Genomic DNA, 15,371 nt, shown 5'->3' on the forward strand with positions numbered 1-15,371 from the left:
AGCCAGCCCCGCTGAAGCAAGGCCCCATGATGGAGAGATAATTCAATCCAATTCAGAAAACATTTATTAAGTACCTACTATATGTCAGGCACTGTGTTAAGTGCTGGGGATATAAGTATTAAAAATAAAGACAATCCCTTCCCTCGAGGAGTTTACAGTCTAATGAGGGAAGACACACACAAAAGGAAGCATGGAGGGGAAAGGGGCAGAATGGGGGACACACCAGTGGAGTTGAAATCAGGCAAAGCAGCAGATGCAAAGTACAGTGGAGGGAGCAGAAGGCAGAATGTGTCAGGCAAGTCAAACCACCCCCACTTTGACTACCATCACCCCTCAGATGCCATTGGAGACAGCCCAGGGCCCTGAACCCAAGATGCTTGAGAATAGCAGTGCTTTCAGCCATCATCCTGGGAAGCAATCACTGTGGAGAGGCAACCTAGGGATTGCTCCCCAGGTGCTATGGACACATCTACTGAAGACCCAGAAAGGAAAGTTCTTGCTGCCAAAGTCTGTAACATTGTCCTATGTCTCAACCTCAGAAACTATATATGCAGGGTAAATTTGAGGTAACGTGAGAGGGAAGGTGTATGAGCATTAGGAGGGTCAAGAAAAGGTTTCTATATGCAGGCAGTGTGATTTTAGCTGAAGGTAGCCAGGGAAGCCAGAAGACCAAGTTGAGGAGGGAGAAAATTCCAGGTATAAAGCAAAGCCACATGGAGCTGGGAAATGAAATGTCTTGTTCAAGAAACAGCAAGGAGATCAGTGTCACTAGATCACAGTGTATGATACGATGCAAAAAACTTTTATTAGGTGCCTAAATACGTGCCAGGCACCATACTAAATGCTGGGGAAGAAATAAGAAAAAAATAAGACAACCTCTGTCCCCGAGGAACTTACAATCTAACGAAGGAAGAAAAAATACAAAAGGAAGCTGAAAAGAAAGAGAGACTTGAGGCAGGAGATCAACCAGAAGATTTTTCCAGTACTCTAGGTACAAGGTGATAAGACCCTGAACCAGGGTGGGAGCAGTGTTCATAGAGAAAAGAAGGCCTATATGGGAGATACTGTGAAAGCAGAATCTCCAAGTATTGGTGATTGATTGGATAGGAGGGGTGGGAGAGAGTGAGGAGTTGAGGATGATATGTAGGTGGTGTCCCTAATGACTGGGGCAGTGGTAGCGTAATAAGGAAGCTGGGAAGAGAGAAGAGATTGAAGGAAAAGATGATGAGGTCAGTTTGGGGCATGTTGACTTTAAAATGTCAGTTCGAGATATTTAATAAGCATTTGGAGATGGGAGAATAGAGATCAGGAGAGAGATTAGGGCTGGATAAAGAGATTTGTGAATCACCTTCATAGAAATGATCAATTGAATCTACCGGAGCTGATGAGATCACCGAGTGAAACAGTATATAGAGTAGTGTCATAGAAACAATGAACATGAACTTGGAAAGACTTTGAGAGATGATGGAGGATGGAAGGGCCTGGCGTGCTGTGGTCACAAAGAGTTGGACACTACTGAACAACTGAACAACAAAAGGAGGAGGGGAAGGGCCAGGAGAGAGCCTTGGGGGATATAAAATATAAAATAATCAGAGATATAAGTCCACGTTGCATGTTGGCTTGCATCCTAGTTGGTTGGGGTCAAGGGCAGGGAGGGAAGGGAGATGGGCAGAGCAGGCCTTGTTTTGGGAGTTCCTACTTCTGTTCCTGAGTACCTTCCAAATGCCACTACAGCACAGAAGTTAACTTGGTAAAAAAAAAAAAATCTGTTTCTTCATTCCATTTTAGTCCATGACAAAACTACAATTATTAACATTTATTTGGGGATGTTTCTCCTTAAGGAAAAGTTACGACAGCTCCGAGACTGCATTATTGGGAAGAGACCAGAAGAAGAAAACTTCTATGGTAAATTAAAGTTACCTACCATAATTTTTTTAACCCATGAGATACATCTGAAAATGTTCAGCAAAGTTATTAGTTATCATTTGGAGAATAGGAGCATAAAATTAGGGCTGGAAGGAACCTCAGAAATCATCTAGTCCAATCCCCTCATTTTACAAATGAAGAGACTGAGGTCCAGAGAGGATGAGTTTTGCCACACAAAGCTAGTAACTGGTCGAATCAAGATTCGAACACAGGTCCCCTAACTTCAAATCCCAGGGTTCTTTCTCTCATGCCTCTTTGGTGGCACTGTAAACTCATCAATGTTGGTACTCCCTCCACCAGAGCAGATCACAGGACTTCTCCTCTTGCTTATTTTTGTTCCCATCCTCCTCTGAATTCTCAACATGGGATCTATCCACTGTGCTAGGGGGGTATGCCTCAGGATCTCTTTGTGTGACTCCAAACGGAGCATATAGGAGTCCCTTGCTCTTGTGACATGACTGACTCACCCATTTATACCTCTCCCAGACAACATCCTTGATGCTAGAGGTTCTGTGCTACTCTTCCTTAGCTATAGGATGCTTGCCCACCATGTTCTCTGCCCTCTGGGTTACTCTCAAGCTTAATTCTTCTGTGACTGTGGTACCCCATTACCAATACAATCATGCTAATAATTAGTTATTACTATTCATGTTAAATCATTAACAATTCATCCCATATCTTTCATAGCTATCTATTTCTCTTTTATCACACAGGTATGGTCTATTCTTAACCATCCTCATTAACTCAGGTTGGCTTCCCACACATCCCAGAATGCTATATGAAAGACTCTCCATTAATTACCACATGCTCAGCAAATGAAAAACAAATTTAATGCTAGTCTAAAGAAAACACAATTAAGAAGTTAAATTTCCCCACAAATCACAATGCTTCCCGAAGCCAAATATAAATTACCAGGACAATTATTACCAACGATTTTCCACTCTTACCCATGGCCCCACTCACATAGAATGTTGAGAGTGGACCACTTTTATGACCCTAACTGAGCTACACAAATTCAAGAGTACCAGGGATAAATACCTTTAGTTAACAAGCATAGGTATCTTCAAAGACTGAGAAAGGAAGAATACAGAACAACAATGGCTGTAACAGCTATTATATTTATATTTATATAGCATTATATCTCTACAGGTTTGCAAAACACTACATATATGAATATAAGTATATGTACATACATATATATGTGTGTGTATATACACACATACACATACACACACACATAGATAGATGATAGATAAAATCTCATTTGAAAATAACTGATGAAAAAAGAAAGAACCTTGTCCCTGCTCTCAGGGTAATTAAAGGACTAGTTAAAATGTAGTGGCTCAGTATTAGAACTTTATTATTTTTCGTGTGATTCCATGTGAAATTTCTGAATCAATTCAAAGGGAGAAAGTAACTTCTAACAGGAATGTTAAGAGGGAAGGAAAGGAAGATCAGGGGAGAGAAAGGCACAGCCTACACCTGTGCCCCCCCCAGAACAAATTGAGCAGTATTAATTACCATGTGGTTTTTTTTCCTTTCCAGATAAAATCACCATTGTGCACCATCCAGATTGTAAGTATATGAAAAAGATGTCCAATCCATAAATGCAAATAATTTGAGACCCCAATGACTCTAGTCTAATAACAGCCATAGGTTGCTCTAGGATTGTTTGGAAAGGACTGTAATCAGTGAATACTGAAAAAAGAGTAAATTCAGCAAGAGTTCACTTGGCTACTTCACTTGACTTTAGGTCTATCTCTAGCCTTCATTTTGAGACTCAAATTTCTCCGGGCTACTGGTGCTAGGAGGGAGGGGCAGGGGACAGACAGAGTTCACAAGGAAGTGATGCCTTTGCATCAGCTCTGTTCAGCCTCTAGGGTTCTGCCAAGTGACTAAAACACAATAACCAATCAGTATTTATTGAATACTCACTATGTGCAGAGCACTGGTCCAGACACTACCCCAAAAAAGAAATCATGATGCTTGGTCTCAAGCCCAATATAACTTAAAGAAGGCAGCAATCCTGATCCGAATGAAGCAACTATAAAATCCATATAAACAGCAGAATCATAAGGTTCCTGGGCAGGTCAGTACCTTAGGGATCATCTATAGCTTCTTTTTTTTTTTGAAGATTGGACCTGTGATTTCACTGGTTTAGAGGATTCCTAGTGAAATGCACCTTTAACAACGCAGAATACTCATCTCCTCCCTCCCCTCATTTCAGAGACATTTGATGGGAATATTTTTGTGCTATATTTAAAGCCTGTCCTATAGCCGTGGAAATTAAGAAAAGGATATAAGAAATGTTGGCATGATAGAAATTGATCATAGGATTAACAGCTGGAAGGAACTTTCAAGACTTCAAGTAGAGACACTTCGTTTTAGAAAACTGGGAGCCTCTGAAGGGAAATAATTTACCCAACCCCTCCCACTGCAGTAGTAAATGAGAGAATGCAGAGTCTACGAACTTTAAATCCAAATCCAATGTGCTTCCTACTACAGCGGACTGATTCAGTTTGAAAGTACAGTTGTACCATAAAAAATAGTGAGTGTTTTGCTAGAAATTATACAAAGGTTGTTGTTCGAGAACGAAGGACAAACAACAACGTTTATAATGGCCTGCTGAGTCAGTCAATAAGCGGTTATTAAGTGCCAGGCACTGTGCTAAGCACTGGAGATACAAAGAAAGGCAAAAGATAGTCCCTGCCCTCAGTGAGCTCAGAGTCTAATGGAGAAGACAACATGCAAACAAATATGTCCAACAAGCTATAGATAGGAGAAATTGTATATAACATCAGGAGAAGACATTTGCATTAAGGAAGATCAGGAAAGTCTTCTCAAAAAAAATGATTTAGCTGGGATTTCCTACTATGTGCTAAACATTATAGACATCTAAGGTGTGTTCCAAAAGTACCTAGGTGCATTGGTACAACCTAAGTGAGGACAGCAGTAATGATGAAATGGGGCTTGATGAGCCAGTTATGAGGGAATGCTGGTATCATAATTAAAGGACCATAGTCTACAAATTTGAGGTACATGTCAGGTAAAGAAGCATCACTGTCCAAAGTCATGGTAAGAGAATATCAATTAATTGACTGTCATCTTTCCTACATCATCCAAAGGAACTCTGAATACAAATTATTTCCTACCAATATAATATATGGGCAAGAGAGGGGAAAGTAAGAATAAGAGAAATGGATAAAGAGACAGAGACAGATGGAGAGAGAGAGGGAGACAGAGAGAGACAGGGAGAATAAATAGTGAGCCAAAGAGTAGAAAGCAGTCTTCTCAGGTCTTGGAGCTGAGGCATAGATGGACTAATCTAACATTGACTTTCATGGAAAATCAAAATTTTTGTTCTATGACTAGCATAGTAGGGAAGTAGAAGGATAAAATACAAATATTAGAGTCTAGAAGTGACGGCTAATTTCACACTGAAATGGAGCTTCGTTTAAGGTTGGAGTCACTGATGTCAGGAGAGGAAATGCCAGGCTCCTCTCTCTATGATGCCACGATGAGGAACTAAACAAATCTTGTAGCCTTTGTCCTTCCACCCACAGATCAACACATTTTATGATGTCATGGTTCCTTATGGGTGATAAAGTCTTAATCACTTACTGGTTTTCCTTCTTTTTTTCCCTGTCCATTACCTATAAAATGAACTACAAATGTTAACATAAATTCTGTTTTTCCAGTTAAAGATACTGCCCAAAGTGAAAACATTTCGTATGGAACACCTGTTACCAATAAGGTATGTGTAGATTTAAATCAATTTTTGCAAAACCAAAGGAAAAAAATTCCTGTTCAGGAGGCAATGAATAATAATGAATAAGAAAGGATAGGGGCAGCTAGGTGATGCAGTGAATAGAGCTCCAGCCTTGGAGTCAGGAGAACCTGAGTTTAAATCTGGCCTCAGACCCTTGACACTTACTAGCTGTGTGACCCTGGGCAAGTCACTTAACCCCAATTGCTTCACCAAAAAGCAAAAAAAAAAAAAAAAAAGGATAAAGAACGAATAAGAGAGCCTTTGAGGCATAATAGATGGCCTAAACTGGCTTTACGTAAGTGTGGCCAGACAAACTCTCTTTAAAATGAAAAAGAAAAATAAAAAACATGTAAACTACTCTGAAAGGACAAAGCTAAAGATTTAAGAATAAAAAGGCCTCCCACATGTCTGTGATGATCTGAATAGTCTTTCCTTGACATAAGGAAGGTGAAGCTTCTCTCTGAAGGTCCATAATTCCTGAGAGCTTTTGAAAATGTTCTTATCAAACAAAGAATTGTCTGCAAGACAAAAAGCCTCACCAGCTCAATGTATTCACAAAGCAAAGATTTTTTCAGACTAAAAAGGAGGTAAAGAAAAGTAACATGTATTTATGTCATGCATATTTTGCATATATTTATCTCATGGCACATAGTGGGGATTCTAAAAAGTGCTTGTTGATTGATTGATATGACTATAGAAGACAAAGGTCACAGTCTAATGTGACCCTTATCTGAAATGAAGATTTCCTTTTTTTCTTTCAGCTTTCCCCTCGGTTCCAGGTAGATAAGGAGTACGGTTTCTGTTGGAGAAAAGATAATTAAGGAAGTAAAATCTCAACTACATTATGCAGATCAATTAAAAAACCAAGAAGGGGTAAGCCTATATAACCGTGGCTCAACGAAAAATGGTCGGCCAAGTAAATTCGGAACTTTCAAATATTTCTTTGACTTTTCCTCTATGAATGAACACTTCTGACTTTATTATTCTGAGTGACTGATTCTTTGAAAGATTTCTGAATAGAGCTGTCACTAGATATTAGATGAAACATTTATATTGTTAATCCATTATTGAATAAAACATTTTCCTACCCTTTTATTTTCAGAATATTCTAATGGAGTCTAAAGGTCTATAAATGGATCAAATCTGTGTTTGGATTACTTGATTTTTCAAAGGCAAGCTTATATTATGGCAAAAGAAATTTCTCTCTCAAATTGCCCTCGGATATAAGAATTGTTACTGTCCACTCCAGAGTGTAAAAATGAACATTTCTGTCATTAAGACAAAGTGATAATAATAGCTAGTATTTATATCGGGCTTTAAGGTTTGCCACATGCTTTACAAATCTTATTTCTTCTTATCCTCACAACAACTTTGGGAAATGGGTGTTCACATTATCCCCATTTTTATAATGAGGAAACTAATACACACAGAGTTTAAATGACTTGCCCAAGGTCACATAGCTAGTAAATATTGGAGGTCAGATTTGAATTGAGATCTAGTGCTCTATCTACTGTATCACCTAGCTGCCTCAAAATATGACAAATGGTAAAATTTCAGTCTTTGGAAATACCTTGCATCTTACAATGTCAAATGCCATCAGAGCACCTATCTCCCATTTTCACAAATGGGCAGAGAAATAGTTATGTGATTTTAACAATGTCAAGATTGTTAATCTATGTCTCTTGAACCAAGCAAAACACTTTGATCCTCGCATCCTTGGGGGAGAAAAAGAAGGATGGGTACCACTTAAAGTGTATTAATTATTAGGATTTATTTGAGCACAATAGTATAAAAAGAAACAACTCTGAAAGACTTCTTAACTCTGATCAAAGCAGTGATCAATTGTGATTTCAGAAGCTTTTCACCCATCTCCTGGCAGAGGAGTGACAGACAAGTGGTATAGAATGAGGCGTACATCTTCAGATATGGCCAATATGTTGATTTATTTCTCTTGACTACCTATTTCATTATAAGGGACAACTTCGGTTGGGGGTGAAGCGAGGCAAGTAGTGGATAGTGATAGATTTCAATGCAAAAAAATCAATAAAATATTTTTAAAATACAAAGAAAAAAACAAAAAGAAGAATAAGAAAGAAGAAAAACAAGTAGTTTTGTTACTACCTTGTTAAATTTAACATACACTTTTAAAAACTATGTGTAAAAGAAGCTCATAGGCATCTAGGTGGTGCAGTAGACAGAGTATCGGGCCTGCAGTCAGGAAGACCTGAATTCAAATCCAGCCTCAGATACTTCCTAGTTGTGTGGGCTTGGGCAAATCACTTAACCCTGTTTACCTCAGTTTCCTCATATGTAAAATGAGCTGGAGAAGAAAATGGCAAATCTCTCCAGTATCTTTGCCAAGAAAAGCCCAAATGGGGTCATGAAGAGTTGGACACAACTGAAAAAATGACTGAATGAAAAGTTCACAGTTTCTTATGTAATCCTCTTCTTTGAATATTGAAGTGTTTATACTTACTGATGATTGTTTCATTCATATTTTAAAAGTTTAAAGAGTTTATAGATCCATTTTATAAATTCACCAAGTTGAAATCTGTGCCCATGACATTTCTGTACTGTTAGTAGATAACTGCTACCCTCTTCTGTGTATGTAAACGTAAAGTCATAAAGGATAAATCAATCTTTTTGTTTCTCTCTTTGCTCAATGTGAATAACGCCATTACTTCATGAACTGTATCTTCCATCGAATGGTCCTGCTATGTCATTATCTCCTATCTAAATAGTAACTTAACAACTCAGAACAGAATCCAATGTCCTTATTTTAAACATGCCTGTTCACTTATGATAATTAAATTGAATGTTTAAAGCCATGACTGATTTGTCCAAATAAATACTGTATATTTTGTGATATAGTCTAGCTTGTGTCTTTTTTCTTTGCCAACCAGAATTGAAAATTATCCAACAAATTCTTTGTCTTTTTTAATTAAGTTAAATTTTAATTTAAAAAAATCTCAAATAGAACTCCCTGAATTCAACTTGGTATATACTAGAAACAGAGAAAAAGGAATTTTTCAGAAATTTCTAGCGTTCAAAAATTTGCTGACATGGAAATTTTCTTTGATGCTTATAGAAGTTACAAATCATTGCTGAGAGGATCCAGTAAGAGGCAAACAAGCAGATATTAAGCTCTTACCAGCTGCTTGCTAAGGGGGAGTGACAAAATGTGCCTGCCTTCAAAGAGCTTACATTCTAACGAAGGAAGAAAAAACACAAAAGAAAGCTGAAAAGAGGGCGGGGTGGGGGAGGTACCTGGGGCAAGCAAAGCACTTTCCAAAACTATATTGGGCTTTATGGGATCATAGATTTTGAAGTGGAAGGAACCTCAGAAGTCCAGTCTCTCATTTTAGAGATTAGGAGTCTGTTAAAAAGCATAAGTGATTAACTCAATGTCATACAGTAAGAGACCAAGTACAGATTCAAACCTCATTTTCCTGATTAAAGCAGTGTACTTTCCACAGCACTATATGGGGAGCTATTACTATTAGAAATATTTCACAACTTTTAAGATAATAAGGTAAACTTTTTTCGGGGGGTGGGGGAAGCTAGGTGGTGCAGTGTATAGAGTACTGAGCTTAAAGTCAGGAAGACCAGAGTTCAAATCCAACCTCAGACACTTACTGGCTGTGTGACCTTGTTTGCCTCACTTTCCTCATCAATAAAAATGAGCTGGAGAAGGAAATGGCAGACAGCTCTAGTATTTTTGCAAGAAAACCCCAAATAGGGTCACAAAGAGTTGACCACAACTGAAATAAGTGAACGACAAAAGTTCTTCTTTTCTTTTATGTTTTTGAGTCAACTGTTTAATGTTTGTTAGCTACCCATAATGTATTTGGTACAGCAATATACCTCTATGTCATGGATTATTTGTTGGATGGTATACTAATAAATTCTAGTCTTTTTCTAAACTGAAAATGAAAAAAGCTGAAAGGATTTATAAATGAACTCTATCAACTGTTTAAAGAATAATTAGCAAGGCAGCTAGGTGGCGCAGTGGATAGAGCACCTGCCCTGAAGTCAGGAGAACCTGAGCTCAAATCTGGCCTCAGACCAAACACTTGACACTTACTAGCTGTGTGACCCTGGGCAAGTCACTTAACCCCAATTGCCTAAAAAAAAAGAATACAAAATGAAAGATTATCTAAAATATTTAATATGACAAGATTGGGTTTAAATCATGCAGTTATGCTTCAATGTTAGGAACACTAAGCATAAGAGAGCATATTAATAACAAAAATAATAAAATTACATGATTGCAACTATGGATGTAGAAACACAATTTAACTAAACATGGTAATAACTTCCATTAAAAACACTTTAAGACTTAATGATAAATGGATTTTAGTTAATATGCTAAATAGTATCTAAGAGCTAGTGCTCCCAGTGGGTATCCTTGCAGTGACCCCTAGAACTACAGTGGCTGACAGGAGTGTCTACATTGGAAGGTTAAGTGAAATACACTAGGAAAGGCAGCTTTATGACTCTACAAGGAGCCCAGAAGAAAGCTATACATTACCTAAGGAAAAGAGCATGATGACTTCACAAAGGGAGAAAAGGACTCCCATCAGTAACTCCAATATGGAGCTACTAGTTACCCCTTTGCCCCACGTGCTCTCTAAGCTGCAGTCCACCTTCCCTTGGACTCTATATTCACTGGTAAGAAAGTTTGCTCCTGGTTTGGGACGATGTTTTGAACCAACTCTTTTTTACCATCTTAATAAATGCCTGTTTCTAATAGCTATTAAGTCTGGCTGACTAATCGACATCATCTGATAATCAATGGGGAAAGTAAAAGGTGGGAGCTTATGAGATAGAGTATTAGAAAACCACCTCTAGCTTCTCCCAGTTAAGCCTGCAACTTTAAGAGGGAAAATAATCGGCCTCCTTCTGGGGACCCAGCCTGCCAGTGTGAGTAGAAGTTGGGAAAAGTAGCCTCAGAGCATGTGCTTCAACATATGAAAGTGAGGAAAAATAAATGAGAATTAATTTTTAAATGTTATATATTCCAATAAAGATAATATCAGGAGCTTAAAAACAAAATAACAACAAAAATGATTTTTTTTTGTACCTACACTAAGGACAAGAATACCACTGCTTAGGAGATGTGTTATGATCACAGTGGATGGGGGAAACGCAGAACTACTCACATCTTATTTTGTTTCTCTTTTCTCTACCACAGCAATCTTTAGACTGTGGAGAATAAAACAGAAATAGCTAAAGGAGAACCATGATAAATAAGGAACTAAGAGAGCATCATTTTACCCTCAATTAGTTCAAGTCACCAGGTTAAGATAAATTATACCCCCATTGCTGATCAGCTGTCACTCCCATTGGCAGGCACCACAGGACAGAAGGCTTGTTAAGAGCATTGTTCTAGTAAAGGATTTGGGTACCAAGATTATCTCTACCCCCTCCCAGCCCACAACTATCATCTTTAAATAGAGCAAAGTAGAATACTTTTGGCTAAATGATACTGGAAAAGACGATTGAACTTGAGAGGGGGAGAGAGAGAGAGAGAGAGAGAGAGAGAGAGAGAAATATTTAATGAGGGCTTACAAGTGAAAGGACTTTCAGGGAGATTTCTATCTCAGTACAAATATGCAAATCCATCAAAAAGAACTTCATAAGCTGAAGAGATAGTTTCCAATGGTAATTCTAAAGACAGAACTTCACAAGCATTGATGCATTTAGAATAGAATTATATTACCTCCCTTGAGCCTTTTTGGACCTCTTTTGATAGAGGATTATACTGGTCTCCCAGCTCCAAACCTGGCAGAGAGAAGGTGAAAGAAAATTGAGGGAAGGAGGGTAGGATGGAAAAAGAATGGAGGAAAGGTGAGAGGGAGAAAAGTGCTATTTGCTAGCCCTCCCCACAATTTCTTATCTAATCGGTGTAGTTAATTAGCATCCTCCTTACTAGAATCTCTATAGTCTTCTCCTTAAAACCCCTTGAAAGTTGGAGATAAGATCATACCTTCTGCATTGTAAATTCGAGTCTAAACCATTAAAAGGCACTGTTCTTTTTCAAGAGAGAGCTACATTTTGAACCAATCTGTTCCAACCTATTAATAATAAACAAGTGATACAGTGGAAAAAATGCTAAACTCGGGTTTGAACCCTGCCTCAGGCATTTATTAGCCTAGGAACTCTGAGCAAGGCATTTAACCTCTCTCAGCCTTAGTTGTCCTCATCTACAAAATGGAAATATTAATAGCACCTGTTACACAGGGTTGTGTTAGGAAATACATGAATGAATATGGTAAACCTTTGGTAGACCTTAAGCCACTATATAAATCTTATCCATTGGCTTCTTCTTTTAGATTACCTATGTCACATAGTCTGTCTTACACATATCTAAATATTTATATGTTCTCTCTCCCATTAGAATGTATGCTTCTTGAGAAAAGAGAGTGTTTCTTGTATTTTTTTTTATTTGCTTCGCCTTTGTATCCCAGTACTTAGCAAAGTACTTGGCACGTAGTAAGCCTATAGCAAGCATTTACTAAATGCTTGTCAGTTGATCGATTGCTATCATTATACGCTTCTTATCTTTTGAGATAAAGGTTAGATAGAAATGATCCAGGGAAAAACCACTACCCTGCTATTATTCTTTTACTTTTAATGTTCTAGAGATGCTTACATGGGTAGATAGAATAAATGTGTTTTATAATTGAATAAAAGAATTAGTATATAAGTTTATCCTCTATGAGCTCATTGGAAACGTTCTCAGTCTAGCTACAATAGGAGATAGAACAGGGATGCCATGCACTCCATCCTGCTCCCCAGTGCTTTTGGTCCCATTTCAGTCTCTACATTTTGAAAGTTTTATATTTTATGTATCTTAGAAATAATGGTATGGTGTGGTAACATCTATTAAAAACATTATTTAAATGTTTAGAGATCAAGATTATGCCTGAGCAACTGTAGGCAACAATGATGACAGTCCAGTCCCATTATAGTTTATTGGCTGAGTTCTCTAGGATTTTTGAGGTCTGCTTTTGTAGTATGGGGATATGTCAGTCCATGAAAAATTGAGCTGCTGATGTACAGCTCTAGTCACCAGGTCATCTGTCTTAGAGCTAGTTATTCAGTAGGAGATAAATTTTTATAGACTGCAGTGATATATTGTACATTTCCTACCATTAATCACTAAGGCTAGGTTCCTTGGGGAGTATTATTACTATCACATTAATTCCAGCTTTTTTGAGAATCTAGGGAATAAATGGTTTCTGAAATCTCACTACTTACTACTACCTGTATGACCTTGGAAAAGCCACTCAATAACCTATGTCTCAGTTTCCTCACCTGCAAAATGAGTTGGTTGAACTAGATGGCCTTCTGAGGTCCTTTCAGGATCTATGACTCGATGAACCTCTATGCCACAATGAATTACTAGAGTAGTAGTTAAATGGAGCCCAATACCTATTCAACAAATCTGTAAACCAGAGATTTTACACACTGTTTCCTCCCATTTTTACAAATGCAGATTCTGTTTAAAAGTCATGTGCTATTTCTTGCTAGCAATCCTTAATTGCTGTCTTGTTTTCCTCTAAGTCTTGCTGCTTGGCCAATCTTATGTGGAGAAGGCTTATTAGAAGTGTAGAGCTGTTGTTTGTCCTTTGTTCTCGAAGAGGACCATGACATCAGGGAGGTGATGCCATGACTTGCAAGTGAATTAGATGTAAGTAAGGGAGGGCTGGGCAAAGTCACCAGCCTCAGTTTCTCCTCTGGAGCCATCTGGGTCCAGTGGCCAGATATGGAACAGGACAACTGGAGATGGGCCAGGATGCAGTGAAGAACCTTGACCTTTTCAAGCTAAAGTCTTTAACAGGTCTGAGTTTGACTGAGGCAATGCCCATTCAGTGATTAAGGGTTATTAAGAAATGAAGCAGAGAATGGCCTCTTTACCTAGTGGGAAAAAAAAGTGATCTGGGAGGGGAAGACCCACAGAGTTTTTGGCCAAAACAGAAACAATTGCTATTTATATTCATTCTGAACCAATCCAGACCCAAACAATGACCAAGCAGGGATTGTCCTGGGACCTACTGTTGGCCAGTCAATGAAAGCCAGAGTAATTTGGGGTTAAGGTTGGTCTTTAAGAAAGGAAAAAAAAAAGGAGAGAGAATGAATGTATGAAAGGGAAGGGAACAAGCATATATTAAGTGCCTACTATGTGCGAAGCACTGTGCTAAGTGCTTTACAGATATTATCTCATTTGATCCTCACAACCACCCTTGGAGGTAGGTGTTATTATTATCTCCATTTTATGATTGAGTAAACTGAGGCAGACAGAGATTAAGTGTCCAGAGTCACACAGCTAGTAAGTATCTGAGAACAAATTTGAACTCAGGTCTTCCTGACTCCAGGCCCAGTGTTTTCTCCAATGTCCTTTTATTATTTGTCAAGCATTTATCAAGTGCTTATGTTATACCAAGTACTGTGCCAAATACTAGGGATGTGAAAAGAAAAATCAACACAGTCCCTTCCCTCAAAGAGCTCGTATTTGAATTAGGATGACAACATATAGAAGAAAGTTCTTTCACAGGGCAGATGAAAAGGCCTGGAAGTCCTAAAGATGCCAGGCGAATTCTTGATTATGCCAAGTTCTAGAAGCCAGAAAAATGTTAAAGCCTGGAGAACCTTAGGAGGCAGTAGCAGGGGGACTGGTAAGGTCCAGTGGCCCTCCATCTCTCAGTGAGAAAGAGATTGGCAATTTCCATCTCATCCAAGCTGAGCAAGTAATCAACCAAGCAACTGGGATGGATTCTGGGACAATATAGGTCCAGGAAGGGCATGGGTGTGGGGAGATGAGATATCAAAGAAGAAAGTAGGAAGAAATGGAGGAGGAAGAGGATTTTTTAAAGCTACTTTGGCTGTAATGTACCCTTTCAGGTTTGTTATACATACTCTATAGGTCGGCCAAATCTGATTTTTGCTTTGCCCATCTCCTATATCCATGCTTCTACAGAAAATGACTCCCACACACTCCATCCTCACCTCTGTGTCTTTAAATTCCTATGAAATCCCTTAAAAAGATTGACTCAACTGCCAGGAAGGGCCTTTCCTGAGTGTAACCAGCCGCTAATGTCTTCTCTGCCAGAATTACTAAGTATCTTTTATGTACATTTTGTGTTAAATATGTGTGTATATTATCTCTCTTAATAGAATGGAAGCTCCTTTCAGGGAGAAAATGTTTTTTTTTTAAATTTTGTGTCCTCAGCACCCAGCCTGGCCCATGATACTGAAGACACTTAATAAACTCTAGTTGCTTGCTTGATGGATTAAGTATACTTAAAAATTTTTTAAATAGAAGAAAAAAAGGCAGACAAGAGAAAATATGCTAAATGTTAATTATCCTAAAGACCCAAAGGCCAAGACCCTCTAGTCATTTTGAATTTTTGATTAAAAGCAAATGCCTCACCTGTCACAGAAGAGAAAGCTGTCATTAGCCAACTCCATGTGCTCCATACTGATGGGCAAGAAATTATCTATTTTCCCAGGGGAATAAGATAAAATTTCCCTGAATAAATCTAGAGCTGGCTGATGAGCAGGTAAAGGGTTAAGCTGCAGACTGCATGGCCTGATTCTGTGTACTATGGGACCATGCAGTAGCTGTACTCAAGCCCTCTGCTGTTGTGGACCTGTCTTCTTCAAGAGAAAA

General features: G+C 38.4%; 1 protein-coding gene across 2 annotated transcripts in view; it reads left to right on the plus strand.

The window, feature by feature from the left end:
- Positions 1-7,021, plus strand: part of BANK1 (B cell scaffold protein with ankyrin repeats 1) — a 394,230-nt gene extending 387,209 nt beyond the window's left edge. Inside the window, exons 13-17 of one of the 2 annotated variants that reach the window (XR_003568363.1) lie at positions 1,842-1,905; positions 3,472-3,501; positions 5,625-5,680; positions 6,457-6,568; positions 6,798-7,021. Coding sequence is in view for 1 of the 2 variants with exons in the window: in XM_027853422.1 (XP_027709223.1) it covers positions 1,842-1,905; positions 3,472-3,501; positions 5,625-5,680; positions 6,457-6,516 (210 nt within the window). In the remaining variant the exon portion in view is untranslated. The other variant, XM_027853422.1, reaches the window with a different exon arrangement.
- Positions 7,022-15,371: the final 8,350 nt, after the last annotated feature.

Source organism: Vombatus ursinus, unplaced genomic scaffold (genome assembly GCF_900497805.2).
Source record: "Vombatus ursinus unplaced genomic scaffold, bare-nosed wombat genome assembly UNPS02009975.1, whole genome shotgun sequence".
NCBI classification, from domain to species: domain Eukaryota; kingdom Metazoa; phylum Chordata; class Mammalia; order Diprotodontia; family Vombatidae; genus Vombatus; species Vombatus ursinus.